Raw genomic sequence first — 18,322 nt, 5'->3', positions numbered from 1 at the left:
TTATTTTCTTGGTCCAGCACTTTCATCAACTGGAGTTGTTGTAAAGTGCTTTTTAAATAAAATCTAACAAATTAAAAATAATTCTGGGTGGAATTGTTTAGGGATTTCATTACATATCCTTGACCTGCTCATTAATAGCCGATCGCTATGGAGATCACGGACCCCCTTCAGAGCCTTGAGTTCATTAAACCATGCAGTGCAAACACTGAAGCGTTTCAGTGTGTGCTGTGCAGCATGGGCCTAAATGAGCTGTACGTGTTGGCCATGCAAACTCAGGGTTATACATTATCATTTAGCAGGCCAAAGAGTTATTGATGTGTGGCAGAGCATGCCTGCACATGTGCTGGCTCCTCCCCTCCGCTAATCCCCATTTACCTTCATCAATAACTAAACTTGTTACTATGGAGCTTAAAGTATAAGTACCAGAGAAACCTTCAACACACTGAGCAGATTTCCTCTGCAGATCCGAAAAGTAAGCAGCAGGATTTATAATCATGGTGAGTTTCTCCAGTTTCATTCAAACAAACTGATGCATTTTCAAAGACATGTAATGGAGAACAGGTTCTCACTCATTTATTACACGCTTTTCTAGCGGGAATGTCTGTCCATTCACGTCGGCCAAGCTGGCGTCCAGATGGGCAATGCATGCTGGGAGCTCTACTGCCTGGAGCATGGCATCCAGCCCGACGGTCAGATGCCCAGTGACAAGACCATCGGAGGAGGAGACGACTCCTTCAACACCTTCTTCAGCGAGACTGGAGCTGGGAAACATGTCCCCAGAGCCGTGTTTGTGGATCTGGAGCCAAGCGTCATCGGTAATGTGTCATATTAACTCTTAAAAGGCATTTTCTTGGCTGCACAGATGATTAAGATGTAAAAAAAAAACTGTAAAGAGTTTTCCAACAGAGAACTGGATTTAAAAATGGTTTCCAATTATTTCCAGATGAAGTCCGTACAGGAACCTACCGGCAGCTCTTCCACCCTGAGCAGCTCATCACCGGGAAGGAAGATGCTGCCAACAACTACGCCCGTGGTCACTACACCATTGGAAAGGAGATCATTGATCTGGTTTTGGACAGGGTTCGGAAACTGGTGCGTGTACCGCAGTAAGATTTTAATAAATAAATAGATTTTAATCTATTTACCTCCAATTTTATTAGGTGTAGAAAGAATTGCATTTTGTTTTCCCTTCAGGCTGACCAGTGCACAGGGCTCCAGGGCTTCCTCATCTTCCACTCCTTCGGAGGAGGAACCGGCTCTGGCTTCACCTCCCTGCTGATGGAGCGTCTCTCTGTCGACTACGGGAAGAAATCCAAGCTGGAGTTTGCGGTTTATCCAGCTCCTCAGGTGTCCACAGCCGTGGTGGAGCCCTACAACTCCATCCTGACCACACACACCACCCTGGAGCACTCGGACTGCGCCTTCATGGTGGACAACGAGGCCATCTACGACATCTGCCGCAGGAACCTGGACATCGAGCGTCCCACCTACACCAACCTGAACAGGCTGATTGGACAGATCGTGTCCTCCATCACCGCCTCCCTGCGTTTCGATGGAGCCCTGAATGTGGACCTGACGGAGTTCCAGACCAACCTGGTGCCCTACCCTCGCATCCACTTCCCTCTGGCCACCTACGCCCCGGTAATCTCTGCAGAGAAGGCCTACCACGAGCAGCTGTCGGTGGCTGACATCACCAACGCCTGCTTCGAGCCGGCCAATCAGATGGTGAAGTGTGACCCTCGCCACGGTAAATACATGGCCTGCTGCCTGCTGTACAGAGGAGACGTCGTACCCAAAGACGTCAACTCCGCCATCGCTACCATCAAGACCAAGCGCAGCATCCAGTTTGTGGACTGGTGTCCCACTGGGTTCAAGGTGGGCATCAACTACCAGCCCCCCACTGTGGTTCCTGGTGGAGACCTGGCCAAGGTCCAGAGGGCGGTGTGCATGCTGAGCAACACCACGGCCATCGCAGAGGCCTGGGCCCGGCTGGACCACAAGTTCGACCTGATGTACGCCAAGCGGGCCTTCGTCCACTGGTACGTGGGAGAGGGGATGGAGGAGGGGGAGTTCTCAGAGGCCAGAGAGGACATGGCTGCCCTGGAAAAGGATTACGAAGAGGTGGGAACCGACAGCGTCGGAGAGGAGGATGAAGGAGAGGAGTACTGAGAGTTTACCATAAGATGTTAACTAATGTCAGCTGATATGAAAAAAAAATATATTGTGTTGTTTTTAACCAAATAAATCCAACATATTGAACTTTTTTTTGCTTAATTTGTGCTAAAATCTATTAGACAACAAAAGACTGAGGCATTTTTGCTGCTGCCTTGTCTCTTTTTTGTGTTTCAACCACCGTTTGTTACCTTCACATGCACAGGTGCAGCCTAGTGGCTGTTTGAACTCCAACAAGAGTTTCCTGATTGTTGAGCCACATAAGATAGCTACAAGTATTTCTTTCTGACCGTATTCAAGGGTTACTAGCTTTTAATTTTAAGTTAATGTCTAAGAAGTGGAAGTTTCAAGGATATTAACACAACAGCGAATCCCGAGGAAAATCCCTCAGGTGACATCACAATCCTTTGTTAATCTCCACTACTGGGTATCACATTAGTCCGGTTAAAAGGACACAGTCTCCAGGCTCTTTTCCTCTACCTTTAGTCTGGAATCATTGACACTTTGTGACCTGCTGGAAGGCAAACACTGATCTTACATCTCCTGTTCCAACACCAGCCCCAAACAGCCGTCTTTGCATTGCAAATGAATCTGAAGCAAAGCGATGATGTAATGGTGATTTGTAACAAAAGCCTGTTCAGCTCACACTGGGAAGGTATCTGTTTTCTTTCCTCTTCAAGATTAAAAGCATCAGACTGCAAATGTGCCAAGTTTTAATTTGAACACCAACATTAAAGTTTCAACAAGAGCTAACAAACGTTTCTAACTGCCTGATTGGTGCAGTTATACGTAAATCTCTGCAGGAAGGCAGAACGGTACATGCTTTTTGTGCACCTCCTCTTCAACTTTGGTTGCTTAGCAATTATAAGCAGCCACAATTAACACTCCAGTAGAAACTCTGAAGTTCACAGTACCAGCAGAAAACATGTGGTCAAATGATAAGTGGAGGCCAGGGTTTCCCTCAAGATCACAAATGTATTAAAAATTCAACTAGATTCAATAAAGCAAAAGACCTGCAACCAAACAAATCTAACAAAAAAAAAAGTTATTTAATGGATAAATACATTTAAAACAAGGAATTAAAAAATGGCTGACTGCTAGGAGAAGGTTTGCAGTTACAGACGATGGAGTCAAATTTACCAGGACCAGGTCCCTACCACAGCCCCAGTCCAGAGCACCAAAACAACCAGAAGCATGCAAGGCCCGATCTGGGGGCTCCGAGGCACAGGCAGCCACAATCAGCCTCCGAAGCAGTGGATAAAAAAACTCTGTGCTACTTTATAAAAACCAAAAAGCCTCCCGAGGGAACTTAAAAAATAAAGATTTAAAACCAAAAGAAAAGGGAACAAAGCAGAAGCGGCAATATGGCTGGCGGAAATCCGAAAAAAAAACATAATGCTGCTGACAGAACAGGCACCTACCAAGCCCCCACCCCACGCCGACACACAAGACCAGCCGACCAAACAGCTGTTTGCTCACAAAGGTGACTACCGGGTACGCAATGATGCACCACAACACAGAAACATCCGAGGTGACGAGGAACTGTGTCAACAAACAAAAACAAGGTGAGGATTTATATTTGAGAGTAGTTTCCTCTAAATAAAGTACTCTTCAAAGGTCCATGAAGTGAAATTCTAATTCCTGTCAACCTGATGTCTGATGAGAAAGAAGAAACCAGATCTTTGAAAACAAGCCAGTAACAAGCACCTGGATTCTTAGAAAACAGAGGTCAAATCCTCACCCAGCAGCAAGTAGAAGAGGCAAAGTTCTGCAATATCCATCCATTTTCTCCAAGGCTGGATGCAACAGGTCCAGAAGGATAACCCTGATATCCCTCCACCTAACTCCTCCCGTGGGGTCCTGAGGCCTTCCCAGGCCAGGCGGGTGATATTTTGTGAGCTCCCCAAAATGATGTGGCCAAAAACACTCTGCAGGGTGGTGACCAGGAGGAAGGAATGGCTCCTCTCTGAGCTGTAAGAGCAAAGGGAGAAAACAGACGTTGTGCAGGTTATTTCAGACGATATTATCCAACCAGCACTTAAAAAAAAAATTCACTTCTGAAGGAAACAAGAAATCAAATAAATGTGATGAAATAGTTCCTGAAGTTATTTTAGGTTCCAAATGGGAAATATCGTTTCCATTAATGTGCAGTCATGCCAAACTACCTTCATAAAGACTGTATGAGTGGACTGTATCATTTTGGTGGTGTCGAAAGGACAAAATCCTCATTTCTGAAGCAAGGAATTAGGAATTATATCAGTTTATTAATGATCTACAATGGTCATTAAAACTTGAGACTGGTTTGAACGTCTCGGGTGAAACAATGAACAGTGTTTCTGTGGATGTACTTTGTCCTCATAGTCTGATCACACTGCACAGCTCATACCTCATTAACTCACTCCTCGCTGATAAACACTCACGTCTTACAGGAATTCCTCCGGATTTGCGGCTTGCAGCAGCATGTATTGGAGCAAAAGACTCCGATAACAAAGTAAAGCAGAAAAACATAGAAATCTATAAACCAGATAATAAACTAATATACAGATCTATGCATAGAAATGTAAACAAGGATGTGCAGTATCAAATGTAAAATAAACTATGTGCAAACCAAAGTAGGATTTAAAAAGCTTCTTCCTGTTTCCAGCGGTGATGCGGCGCCACATGGGCGGTGTTGCAAAGTCCGCTAGTTGGGCTCGTTTATCTGTGAAGTCGCTTGTAAACATTGTGACTCGTGGGTTTTTGGACGTGATGTCGTCTGGAAGTCTATCCCAATCTCTCTTGTCTTGGTGATTTTAGATGCCGGTGGCTCCTGCCAGTCCACTCTACAAACCAGTCCACCAGCGCTCTGTCCTCCACCCTCACTCTCCTAGACACCCAACAACAGCTGAGTCATCAGAGACTTTCTGAGGGCGGCAGGACTCAGTGTTGGACTGAGAATCAGTGGTGTAGACGGTGAAGAGGAAAGGAGCCAGCACAATCCCCTGAGGACCACCAGGTCAGACAGGACGCTGCCCAGACAGACCAACTGTGGCCTGTCAGGTAGTCAGTAATTCAGGAGACCATGGAGTGGTGGATCTCCATCCCCCGCAGCTTCTCCCCCAGCAGCAGTAGCTTGATGCTGTTAAACCACCAGAGAAACCAGAGAAATGGACTCTCATGGAGCTGCCACCACCATCCAGATGTAGATGGGCTCTGCAGCAGGTAGATGACTGGTTGTCAACACTCACATGGGGCTGGTAGGCAGACTACAGAGGGTCCAGCGTGACCAGCCACGCCAACTGCCAACACACCACAGAAGGGAAGAAGCCGCATGCTGGGAAGCAGACACCAAGCTAACTGGCACCCTTCAATTACCTCTGATGGGGCACACCTGGTAGATGCAAACTGGAGGAAGAGGAAAGGGTGGAAACCTTTCCTACCACGGCTCAGAGTTCACTCCGGCGAGCCGACGTTAGTTTCAGACACCGTTGCTATGAAGTTGTTTCCAGCCGCCCAAAAGCCCTAAACACTCACATACAGTTCTTCTTTCAAAGCTCACACAATTTCTACAGTTGTCCTTGTCCTAATTCTTCTTCTGCTTTTTTGTTCCCTTCCTGATCCTCTTCTTCTTCTCTGGTTTGTTTCTTTCACTGGTCACATGTCAGCGATTCTGCTCAACACTGCCCCCACGATTTCTGGTGGTATCGCTTTGTCTTCTGCGTCAAGAGACGGATAGCTAAGCTCCCTGAAAATGGACCAAATTTTCTCCTTCATATCGACCATTCTCACATTTCGTCACTGATCTCATGATCTGTACATCAGCAACGTTCTTGGGTAGCAGATGGATAAACAAAGCAGGCGTACTGCTACGGGCTCAGGTCTACAGCTAGCTTTTCACATATAAAAACTGATGGTACATCCCTGTTGCCTTTGGATGTTCCAGTCCACATCCCCAGAATGGGATTTTATTTTCCAGACTGCTGTTAACCTTGAACGACGGCTAAGCGTGTTGCTGCTGGCAGACCAGATAACTTGAAACTGTCAAAGACTCTCAGCTGTGTAGCAGCACTTTGTGGGAAGTTTATAGAAAATTTAGTTTCTTATGCTTTCCAAGTCTACTTATCCTAATTGTGAATATATTTATCTATGAAACATGAAGGCAATGTGTTACTAAAATGAAGCAAACTGCAGGGGTTTAACATTATTGAGTCCCGGGACCAGACACTTCATGTTAGTTTGGTGTTAACGGACATGTAATTGAGGCTAACTGTGTCGTCTCCTGGGTAAAAGACAAGCTGTCCCCAGCCTATGTCCCGTCCATCTTCCTGTTTGTCTGCAGTCCTGAGAAAAGAAGCTAAAGGATGATCTGGAAAAGTTAGAAAGACGACAGCAAGCAGAAAAGAGAAGAGAACAAATTACATTAACAGAGATTCTCGTTCATTCAACCAGAAACACAGAAACGTTGTTCATGTGTAACCAGGAGGACGGTCAAATAAGAAGTTTATACGTCATTCATGTTTTATGTGAAGCAGCAAACGAACAAAACATTCTCCAGTTTCTCCCAGTGGGAATGCGACGGCGGTGAAACTGGTTGGATGTTCAACTAATCCAACCTCCACCGCAGATCACCATGGTGACGGGTGGATGTTCCACTAATCCAGCCTCCACCGCGGATCACCACGGTGACGGGTGGATGTTCCACTAATCCAGCCTCCACCGCGGATCACCATGGTGACGGGTGGATGTTCCACTAATCCAGCCTCCACCGCAGATCACCATGGTGACGGGTGGATGTTCCACTAATCCAGCCTCAACCGCGGATCACCACGGTGACGGGTAGATGTTCCACTAATCCATCCTCCACCGTGGATCACCACGGTGACGGCAGGTTTCAGTGTTAATGAAAAACTGGACATGGATTTTCTTTTGTGGTCTCAATAAACCAAACAGTCTTTAAACAGCAACGTTTCCTCCCAGTAATTGTTAGTAACGTTAACTTAAATCACCGGGACGTCCCTAATCTTTACATCGCAGTAACTTTATCTGCATCTGCTGGTTTCTACTCAGCTTTGACATGAAGTGGAAATACTTTGGGAACTTTCCACAGCTGAAGGTTTGATTCCCATCCTGCCATGAAATATTTATAAGTCTCTAATCTGACTTTATGCTTTTAATTCTGCTCCTGTGAAGCGCGACTGTCCATTGACCAGCTAGCTGTAAATGTCAAGGTAAGGTAAATCAGGTAGCAATGTCTCCGTCAGCTGGATGTTTTGGAGTTTTTTTCTAAATATCCTGTCTGACCACATAAGAGCTGAACTGGTTTGGAAAGTGTTCAGTCCCCTAGCACCATCCCTGATGAGGAACAGTTAATAGTCACCATAGCGGGTCCCAGCTAGCTTTTTGCCTCCCACCATGGCGGCATAAACGAACAGTGTGACGTCAGTGAGAGCGGTCCATAGCCAGGTCTCAAGGTCAGTCTTATCTAGCTGTGTCAGCAGCTGGAGCAGATGGCTGGGTGGGGCCATTTTCTCCTCCATGCTATAAAACTTTCTTTTCAGTTGAGGTCTTTACAAGCTGACAAATGAAAGAACAAAATAAAGCAATGAAAACCTTTACACTACACAGTATGGTCCTAGACTGTTATCTTTTAATTTAATTGTTAAACATAGTAAAGCTGGTTTAGAAAAGAAACAGCGTTGTCAGAAAGTTCCAGATATAGACTCTTTTGAACAAAAAGAGAAACAATTCTGAGATTTATGTGGTTAATCCAAATCTAATGGAGTAGTTTGTCAGTGTTCTCAGTGAGTCACTGTTAGGGTTGATGTCATGTGAGCATGAGGAAAGAAGTTGTAGAAAGAAATGTGGGGTAAATTCAGTTTAACTGAATTTTTAAGGGTTTTGTGCAGAGTTCATACTATAAAACATGTAGACACAGATAAACACCTAAGATAGTGGCTCTTGTGGATTTTATGAAATGACTAAATTGTTATGCTGACTTAAATTTGACCTGTTTTTGGGTGGCATTCGGAAATTGGAAGTTTACATGCACTGCATTCATGTAACTGCATTGCATTGCAGAATGTTAGTTTTCTCCCCTACCTCCTATCTTAAAATTTCAACTGGACGGCACATTTTAACTGTATTAGCAAAATAATTGAAGCACTACAGCCTAAAATTATTTTCTTTTGTTGCTGTTCACTATATTCTGAACGCAGCATTTGGATTTAGTTGCAAGGGCAAAAGAGTAAAAGCAATACTAATCTATATACTAAACTTTTGCCTTCATTCACTGATCTAGGACTCTTATTCCTGATTTCTGTAGCACTTTGAGATTCCCTGTAATATAAAGTGCAATGCAAATAAAATGTATTATTATTATTATTATGATCAGAGTTGTGTACGAACAACTGGTCATGAGGGCTCTGGACTGAATGATACGATATAAGCTGGCGTCAGTGGTCCGTTTGTCTCGATTCTTCAGTCCGCTGGTTTTAAAAAATATAAAACCTTTCAATTCTGCCATTATTAGCTTCACATTTTATTTCCCTTTTAACCAGGCCACATTATTTCTATTGGAAATAAAAAACAATGCTTTATTTGTATGTTTTGACCACTGGCTGTAGGCTGAATTGTATTGTTTTTAAGCCAGAAAAAGGGGAACCCAATATATATATATATCTAAAGATATATTCCCTTTTGCCTTTCCATATTTTTTATCTTCGTGTATTACAGTGTGCCTTTTAAGCCGAGAACTTCTAAAACAAAATTTCGTTGTGCCTTGCACAATGACAATAAAGATTCTTGATTCTTGATTGATATTTTGTGTTTATGGGAGAAGTTGTTTGTTCCAAGTGGAATGCAACCTTTAACCCATTCTGGAATTTCAGGATATATCAGCTGTGTTCAGGCCTGATTCTGTCCTACGTAGTCTGCACACTTTGAAGTCCACTTACCATTCGTGAAATGGGACAGCCTACCTAGCCGACAGGTATTTCCCACAGCAGCAACGTAGGACGTTAAATCACTTAAACCTCTGAAATTACTAAGTTTGCATATCATACCACACTTTAGTGAATGTTAACACTGACCAGGTAATAATGTAAAAAAAAAAAACTATCTGTTGTTTTCCAGACTCTTTATTACTTCATTAACCCCTTAAAAATTCCTGAATATCCAATGTTATGGAATTTTAATGCTACAGTTTAACAAACGTGTTTTAATGTACTTGGTTTTGTCACATTTCTAATAAAGTGAGGTAAAAGAATAAATGAATAAATAAATAAAAATGTACTCTTCTAAGCTTTGCTGCTCATTCATCGTCATCTTGTGCAAAATGAATTCTGTGAGAAAAGAAGCCGTGAAGGAGTCATCACCTGCAGCCTTTGCTGCAGGCCAAAGGAAGTGTGGGCTTGTAGGGGGGTTCAGAGGCGCCTTCGAAGTGGGACAGTGCTTGGCACCATGATGATGAGAGCCGACGAATATGCACTTCAAAGTGCATAGACGAACAGCGAAATTGCAGGAAAAAAAGAATGGCAACTATTCAATAACTCCACCTTCACATTCAGTTAATGACAAATGCCTCGAACAAATAGGCAGGCTCCTTGAAATGTTGAATTAATACCATCTGGTAACATCTGAAATATGGCCACCAAGTTTTTGTTTCCAAGTTGGCAAACTGAAAAACCTGCTACCATGTCGCAGTGGTCGGCCATTACAGTCATGAGAACGGTTGTGGCAGTTCAAAGCCCTCGCCATTGCTGAAAAATATATAAAACTTTACTGCAAACCAGTTGTGACTACACTGTTAGCTATTACTTTGGTTGCTGGCGTGCCAACAAATGCCAATGTGACGTCACATTCCTGAGCTCTACCATGCTATCCTGCAATCTGTTAGGGTTAGTGTTATTTATCAGAGTCAAAATGAATTGTGCAAAGTTCTCACTGTCTGATAGAGCCCAGGTGTAAAAAAAAGAATTAGAAAAATTAAAAATACTGTAACATGTTCTGTAAAGTATTTTTTCGTTGTTTTTTGTTTATTTTTGCTGCTCTGAACATATTAATTTCTTTACCAATGCTTCCTCTCTGCTACAACGTCCATTGAAATAATATGTTCCAGTATCAATTATGCAAATGAGATGACACGTCATTTCGGGAGTTCTAGCGACTGTTAGAACAGCCAATGGCTGCTTTTCTTACTGAGGAGTTGGCAGCACTAATGCAACATACGTTTCCATGGCATAATATCTTGTGGCCGTCCATTACGTTTTTTTTTATTTGTTTGTTTTTTTTTTTCTATCTTTGTCTCCAGATGGGCATGACAGGAAGCAAGTCTGAAGGAGGAAAAGAGTAAAAATCAAAATGAAGTAACACAACGGTCGCTCCCGCCGACAGGAAATTCAAACCCGACTTAGCCCCGCCCCCAAGCAACTGTATAAATACCACCGGCTGCCCTCTCGCAGGCAAACCGCCTCTATCACTCGATACTTCAACGTCGGAGGACGGAGGAAAAACGGCTTAAAAATGGTGAGTGGTGAACCAAGTGAAAAATGTGTTTAGTTGTCAGTAAGGCGACGAAGAGGTTCATGTTGTATCGCGTAAAAAAGACCAGGGTTCTGTGCGAGATTTTTTTCTTTAAAGAATTGTTCAACGTTACATAACAAACTAATATGAATTAAATGCGCCGAAAACAACCCGAGAAGTCGTTTTGTTAGTTTCAAACCGTCAGTTTGTGGTCCTTTTGTTACATATTTGTGTGTGGGGGGGTTAAGTGCCGTCGAAGTATGACGCAGTTTAACAAAAATTAGGCGGAAATGAACATTTAATCCCTTAAAAAGGCCCTGTTCTAATCTCATAGCCTGCTTGTTGCGTATGAAAGTAACTGCCAATTAATTAAATTGATTGTGACCAACTTAAATGCTCCACTGGCTGAATTTTACTGAAGAAGCCGTTTCTTTAGGGTAGATAACGCCCTGGCGGTCCGTGAACGTCACAGAGCTGGTCGCAGGGCGGAGCCACGCTGCGTGCCTCTTTTTTTTTTTTTTTTTTTTTTTTTTTTTTTTTTTTTTTTTTTCTAAAATCCCCATCCTGCTCACGTGACAGACCCACAGAAAGCTTAGCTGCGGGTACAAACTCTGCATGTCTTCAAACAGGAGGGGACCCTTCAGTTCAGAGCTATTAAACATTATATGAAGTAATTAAACGACCATTTTAACTTAATCAGATTTCTGCTTGTTGATAAATAAATAATAAAGCGACTTGTTGCCATTTTAACTTAAACAAGTGCACATGGAACAGGAGTGTCTGCATGTCGACATGTGTGGATGAAAGAACCTGAAACCACATGGTTAAAATGAATTATGCTTTTTGGTTTTTGTTGTTGTACTTTATTAAACTAAACAGTCAATATTAAAGCAAAGAAAGGGATTTCTGTTTCACACGTCTCAAATAAACTTGAGGTGGTAGAAGACAGGAAGTGTTCATGCCTGCCGAAGCATGAATGTCATAAATGAAGCTTTAGCTGACGTCATGCTGTGTTGGACCCATGTTCACTCAGCTAGCAGCTTGAAGGAGGTAAGGGTGACCTTGCTGCGTATAACGACGTCTTTGTTGCAGGTAAACCTGCTTATCTGGCTCCACAGATGGATCCTTTCCCTGCTTTCATAGCTCGATGCTGTGCCGGCTTTATTTGTAAAATTGAGTTTAATTATTGAGCTAATGCTTGTACGAGCCACAACCTTGATTTAATCAGTTTATATTAAACGGTGTGGGTGAAGACCCTAACCCCACCACACCCCTTTTTTAATCTAAAGGGACGTCAAACTCATGTTTGTGCAGCATGTAGTGTGTGTGTGTGTGTGTGTGTGTGTGTGTGTGAACGATCTTGTCTCCAGATAACTGCAGATGTTTGTCAGATATTCAAAATATATTGGATATAAACTTGTTTTATGTTACAAATATCTGTTTTTATACATGAAATTTTTAAGAGGACTTTGAACCCCCCCAGCGAACATTTAATTCCAGCTATCTGGAAGTTTGTTTAAAAAATCCAGTATTCCACAGGATGGCCAGTAACTTGTAGATCTAGAAGTAATTTTAAATGTACATACGTGTACATTTCCACCTGTGTGGTAATCCTGAACTGACTCTTCATACAGACTGAAGTCAGACAGAAAAGATGGAACAAGTTCTCCTCGAATGTTTTATATTTAAACATGAAGAGCTCATGTGGACATTAAGTTTTTTTTTTTTTTTTTTTTTCATGTATACCTGCGGGCCAGCTTGGACCCTCTGGTGGGCTGGTTTTGGATTTTGTTTGACATCCTTGGTCTAAATGATGTGTTCTGGTTCACCCATCCAGCAGCGGGGCCTCAAACAGTATTTTTCCCTTTTCCTGTAGCGTGAGTGTATTTCTATGCACGTCGGCCAAGCTGGCGTCCAGATGGGCAATGCATGCTGGGAGCTCTACTGCCTGGAGCATGGCATCCAGCCCGACGGTCAGATGCCCAGTGACAAGACCATCGGAGGAGGAGACGACTCCTTCAACACCTTCTTCAGCGAGACTGGAGCTGGGAAACATGTCCCCAGAGCCGTGTTTGTGGATCTGGAGCCCACCGTCATCGGTAAGGTTTCACTCTACGTGGTCGGACCAGAATCCTGACTGGAGGCTAAGATGGTGTCTCGGATTAGTGTTTGTGATCCCGGCACATAAAATGTGAAGCTGAAGGTAACTGATTGTTAGCCATTAACCCTTACACGTCTGTTTCGTGGTACAACTACAGATGAAATCCGGACCGGAACCTACCGGCAGCTCTTCCACCCCGAGCAGCTCATCACTGGTAAAGAGGACGCAGCGAACAACTACGCCCGTGGGCACTACACTGTCGGCAAGGAGATCATCGACCTGGTTCTGGACAGGACTCGCAAACTGGTTAGTTGAACACGCACGTTGGATATGTGACTCACATTGAAGTGGTTTGAGCCTGGTTTTCGACTCATGCGTTGCCCTGTTTCAGGCTGACCAGTGCACAGGGCTCCAGGGCTTCCTCATCTTCCACTCCTTCGGAGGAGGAACCGGCTCTGGCTTCACCTCCCTGCTGATGGAGCGTCTCTCTGTCGACTACGGGAAGAAATCCAAGCTGGAGTTTGCGGTTTATCCAGCTCCTCAGGTGTCCACAGCCGTGGTGGAGCCCTACAACTCCATCCTGACCACACACACCACCCTGGAGCACTCGGACTGCGCCTTCATGGTGGATAACGAGGCCATCTACGACATCTGCCGCAGGAACCTGGACATCGAGCGTCCCACCTACACCAACCTGAACAGGCTGATTGGACAGATCGTGTCCTCCATCACCGCCTCCCTGCGCTTCGATGGAGCCCTGAATGTGGACCTGACGGAGTTCCAGACCAACCTGGTGCCCTACCCTCGCATCCACTTCCCTCTGGCCACCTACGCCCCGGTAATCTCTGCAGAGAAGGCCTACCACGAGCAGCTGTCGGTGGCTGACATCACCAACGCCTGCTTCGAGCCGGCCAATCAGATGGTGAAGTGTGACCCTCGCCACGGTAAATACATGGCCTGCTGCCTGCTGTACAGAGGAGACGTCGTACCCAAAGACGTCAACTCCGCCATCGCTACCATCAAGACCAAGCGCAGCATCCAGTTTGTGGACTGGTGTCCCACTGGGTTCAAGGTGGGCATCAACTACCAGCCCCCCACTGTGGTTCCTGGTGGAGACCTGGCCAAGGTCCAGAGGGCGGTGTGCATGCTGAGCAACACCACGGCCATCGCAGAGGCCTGGGCCCGGCTGGACCACAAGTTCGACCTGATGTACGCCAAGCGGGCCTTCGTCCACTGGTACGTGGGAGAGGGGATGGAGGAGGGGGAGTTCTCAGAGGCCAGAGAGGACATGGCTGCCCTGGAAAAGGATTACGAAGAGGTGGGAACCGACAGCGTCGGAGAGGAGGATGAAGGAGAGGAGTACTGAGACTGTCTGGAGTTTAGCTTGTTCAGAAGGCTTTATTCAAAAATAAAATTCAAAGAAATTCTGGAGTCAGATGTTTTTCTTTTTTAAACAGATCTAAACCCGCCGAGTGCAGCAGCTTCAGATTTAAAGTGGAGGTTAACGAGCTTTATTCTGCAGCTACACTCGGGTGGTGTTTTAATGTCGGATTTGTGCTGTGTTTTGGTGTAGAAGATCTGTTTCTCAGTCCAGGTCCTCTGACCCGCCTGCATGTCTTAGACATGTTTTACTTCAACACCGAATTCAGATGAATGAATCTTCACGAGCTGTTCATTTAGTTCAGGTGTGTTAAAGTAGGTTACAGTAACATGCAGGGTGGGGGTCCTGAGGACCTGGACTGAGAAATACTGCTTTAAACCATTCTGGGAGGCCGGGATATATGGAATTACCAGAGTCCAGATGGAGGATGAGAGCCAGAACAAACGTGGGGTTTGAGCAACGCAGCCTTCAGAGACGTGCCAGGACACCAGCAGTTCACCTGTAGATGGTGCAGAGGAACCACGGTTGGTGTGAACGTTAACCCTCCATGGTACGCATCGGGACGCCAGTGAGGGGGGAAATGTTTTATGTCTCAAACAATCTGAAGATTTTTTTTTTTTTTTTTTGTTTTGGTACCACTTTAAGGTAATTTTCCCTTCAAATGGCACAATTTGCTCGTCCCCACGGAGCTTCTTGTCTGTTGGAATGGCTTGAAGTACATCCAGGATCCTGGCAGGTGTCGGTGAACTGCTTCATTTCATGGCAGGTAACATCCAGTGGCTTGTGTGGATCACACTGGACAGCATGTTTTCAATGGAGCGGTGGGTTAATACATCATCCCTGAGGAATTCTATGGGAGTCACTTTTGTGGCTTTTGGGAGGCTACCGCCCAGAAGGATGTTCCTGCACTTTGTCCACTCCAGATACTATAAGCTTATATAATATAAAGATCAAAACTAAATATAAATGGTATCTTTTGAACATGATGTCCTTAAACACACACCACCAAACTCCCTGCTCTACCAAAATGCTGTATAGTTAACAGGATGGTACGTTGTTGCCTCAGCTGCATTTTAACAAGTTTCCAGTAATAAATCAAAACGTAACGTTTACTCACCTGTTAGTGTTAAGATATTTTTTCCAGGCAGAAAAGGGAAACGGTCTTTTTTTTGTAGTAAGACAGCAGAGCCGTCTCCTCAGAAGCGTTGCTGTTGGTTCCCTGTGGTCTTACCTCTGTAAAGTATTGCATGATTTAAAGGGATGCAGTGTGGAGATACCACAGAGCAAAAATGGGTGTGTTGCCATGGTACCATAGAGGGTTAAATCTTGACTTTTTTTTTTTTGACTATCAGATTTTTGGATCATTTATTAAAAATGAACTGGAAAACAAGAAAATCTCTGTCCAGTCAATAAAAAAAAATAAATCATTTTTTTAAAATGAAATCCCAACATTTAATTTACTAAATAAAATTGCAAACATTTTTTCCTGTCTCTGGAAGATATTCAACACTAAACACTCCCAGACTCACCTGTAGCTCACCTGTGGGCCGGTGCCCCTGTTGCAGCCGTAGCTGTGCAAACATGCAGTTTCTCTCGGGCTAACCTGCTCCATGGAAGGGGCTCACCTGAAGAAGCTGGACTCAAACCAGCTCCACCTTCTTTCCACAGACGTAGCTCAGCCTTTAATCCGGACAGACGTGCAGCACCCAGGATGAAAGGCGGGATGAGAAGCGGATCAAATGAGACACTGAAGGCGAAACGAGGGCGTCATTCATCATCACTGCTGACGGGTCTGGACGAAGGTCTCAAACATCACCGTGGCAGGGACGCCTGCAGTGAACAACCAGGATGGTGGATGGCGGGATGTTCCACCTTTTATTATCCTGGGCCCTTTGATCCTCATGATGTTCTACATAAACGACCTGATCTTGTCTATTTTACTGATGAAAATACTCCATGATGTCAGAATTACTCTGACTTACCTACATTTAGTTTATTAAAAGGCTCTACTGAGGTAGGAAGTAAAACCCACTGACCTGTAACCATTCAGTTAAATAATGAAGTGGAATTAAATAAAATTATTTCTATTTCTTTATTTGAACAGAAGGGGACAATAACAAATGTGGCAGTAAGTGAAAGTAAAACATAAATATCTTCCACAGTGGAAAAAACTCATCACAATAGATTTCAGAAAGTAGAAATGGTAAGGTAGGTAGCAGCGGTCTACTGGTCCTGCTTTATTCAGTCTCATCTCAGTGCCGTCCTCATCTCGCTTCCTCCTCCAATTTAACTTTACAGCTGCTCCATCCTCCTGCTGTCAGCGGCGCGAGGCATGAACGCCTTTCTGGCTTCACGGGGGTTCTGATCTGTTGCCTCTGTGTGAGTCCTGAAACAACATGAATCCGTTTAAACTGAAAACATTCGTCCCTCCGTGAATAATCCCACTGTGAACCGCCCCTAGATGAATTGTCCCTAAATGAATCATCCCTCCGTGAATCGTCTGCCTAGATTAATCGTCCCGCCATGAATCGTCCCTAGATGAATCGTTCATTCATGAATCGTCCCTAGATGAATCGTTCATCCATGAATAGTCCCTAGATGAATCGTCCCTAGATGAATCGTTCATCCATGAATCATCCCTAGATGAATCGTTCATCCATGAATCGTCCCTAGATGAATTGTTCATCCGTGAATCGTCCCGCCATGAATCGTCCCTAGATGAATTGTTCATCCGTGAATCGTCCCGCCATGAATCGTCCCTAGATGAATTGTTCATCCGTGAATCGTCCCGCCATGAATTGTCCCTAGATGAATCGTTCATCCATGAATCGTCCCTAGATGAATCGTTCATCCATGAATCGTCCCTAGATGAATTGTTCATCCGTGAATCGTCCCGCCATGAATCGTCCCTAGATGAATCGTTCATCCGTGAATCGTCCCGCCATGAATCGTTCATCCGTGAATAGTCCTACCGTGAATCGTCCCTAGATGAATCGTTCATCCGTGAATCGTCCCTAGATGAATCGTTCATCCGTGAATCGTCCTACCGTGAATCGTCCCTAGATGAATCGTTCATCCGTGAATCGTCCTACCGTGAATCGTCCCTAGATGAATCGTTCATCCGTGAATCATCCTTAGATGAATCGTTCATCTGTGAATTGCCCCTAAAACGAATCGTCTCTCTTTGAATCGTCCCTAAGCTCTCCAGTCTGATTGTTCTCAGACTCTTTTCCTAGCAGTACATTGAAGGAAAATTCTGTTTCGTTTTCTGGTGACTGAATGACTTTCCACCAGGACTCGGAGCAAACGGCTGTTTGAGCAGCATCAGCCGTCTGGTTTCTGTTGGGAACAGAACCTTTTTCATTCAGAGCTTTGAGCTTTTCTGCTGGATCGACAAGCTTCCATCTGCAACCTGGACGAACTGAAGCCCTGCTGGAGAAACTTTTACTCTGAGCTGCTGCTTCCATGTTGAACATTCATCCAGGACGGAAGCAACCGGCTGGAAGCAGTGATGGTTCACTAAGTTCATTTCTAAAGTCAACCTCCGTCTGCTTTGTTCTTCCAGCTCTGATTTCCACACCCCTTCTTCTAAGTGTTTTCAGATGTTTTTTCCAGTAATTAAAGGGTGATGTGATGAAAGCATGAGTTTATTTTCAACACTACAAATGAAAATGTATGTTCTGTTACTTGAAACTGTACCAATAGACAAAATGAACAAAGAAAAACAAGTGGCCCAAGAATAGAGCCTTGTATGGACCTTTAAAGCTCTCTCACCGTCCCAAACATACAAGGTTCACCTCCAGCTCACTTTTTGCAAGCAAAATCTGTGATCCAAATTTTTTTAAGGACCTGAGTCTTTACACGGCTTTCAAGGATTTACCACAATTATAAGGTATTAAAGCTGTGCATGAGACCTGAAGCAGGTGACACAATCTGAAATAGAAAAGTTTCTGGAGACAAACAGACAAATCAGAACGACGAGAAGAAGCAGTGAAATCAAATGTTTTATTAGTCAAGATTTTCTCAGGTTTTACCGTCTGATGAGGAGATTTCAGGAACAACAAGGCCCATTTATGCTGGGTGCAGAAGACGGACACGCAGACGGATGGACAGTTTTGTCCGTCTTCTGCGTCAGTTACGTACGTAATTTGGTCTTTTTCAGGGAGCTT

The 18,322-nt window shown here is 44.3% G+C and overlaps 2 protein-coding genes across 2 annotated transcripts; both read left to right on the top strand.

Annotated features, from left to right (window-relative positions):
* The first annotated feature begins 479 nt into the window (after positions 1–479).
* Positions 480–2,274, top strand: LOC121635569 (tubulin alpha chain-like). Its single transcript, XM_041978820.1, has 4 exons — positions 480–497; positions 593–815; positions 944–1,092; positions 1,195–2,274. Exons 1-4 carry the CDS (start codon positions 495–497, stop codon positions 2,167–2,169), a joined length of 1,350 nt encoding a protein of 449 aa, XP_041834754.1. The 5' UTR covers positions 480–494; the 3' UTR covers positions 2,170–2,274.
* Positions 2,275–10,542: 8,268 nt separating this feature from the next.
* Positions 10,543–14,199, top strand: LOC121635568 (tubulin alpha chain-like). The gene is made up of 4 exons (XM_041978819.1): positions 10,543–10,674; positions 12,548–12,770; positions 12,930–13,078; positions 13,164–14,199. The coding sequence occupies exons 1-4, from the start codon at positions 10,672–10,674 to the stop codon at positions 14,136–14,138; spliced, it is 1,350 nt and encodes a 449-aa protein (XP_041834753.1). The 5' UTR covers positions 10,543–10,671; the 3' UTR covers positions 14,139–14,199.
* The last annotated feature ends 4,123 nt before the right edge of the window (positions 14,200–18,322 follow it).

The sequence above is a fragment of the Melanotaenia boesemani genome, chromosome 24, assembly GCF_017639745.1.
Source record: "Melanotaenia boesemani isolate fMelBoe1 chromosome 24, fMelBoe1.pri, whole genome shotgun sequence".
Taxonomy (NCBI): Eukaryota; Metazoa; Chordata; class Actinopteri; order Atheriniformes; family Melanotaeniidae; genus Melanotaenia; species Melanotaenia boesemani.
This window is presented reverse-complemented; position numbering and strand designations above follow the sequence as displayed.

Coding starts and splice junctions, on each gene's coding strand:
- LOC121635568 (XM_041978819.1), top strand. Junction 12,771..12,929: donor TCTGGAGCCCACCGTCATCG/GTAAGGTTTCAC, acceptor GTACAACTACAG/ATGAAATCCGGACCGGAACC. Junction 13,079..13,163: donor TGGACAGGACTCGCAAACTG/GTTAGTTGAACA, acceptor GCCCTGTTTCAG/GCTGACCAGTGCACAGGGCT.
- LOC121635569 (XM_041978820.1), top strand. Junction 816..943: donor TCTGGAGCCAAGCGTCATCG/GTAATGTGTCAT, acceptor AATTATTTCCAG/ATGAAGTCCGTACAGGAACC. Junction 1,093..1,194: donor TGGACAGGGTTCGGAAACTG/GTGCGTGTACCG, acceptor TTTTCCCTTCAG/GCTGACCAGTGCACAGGGCT.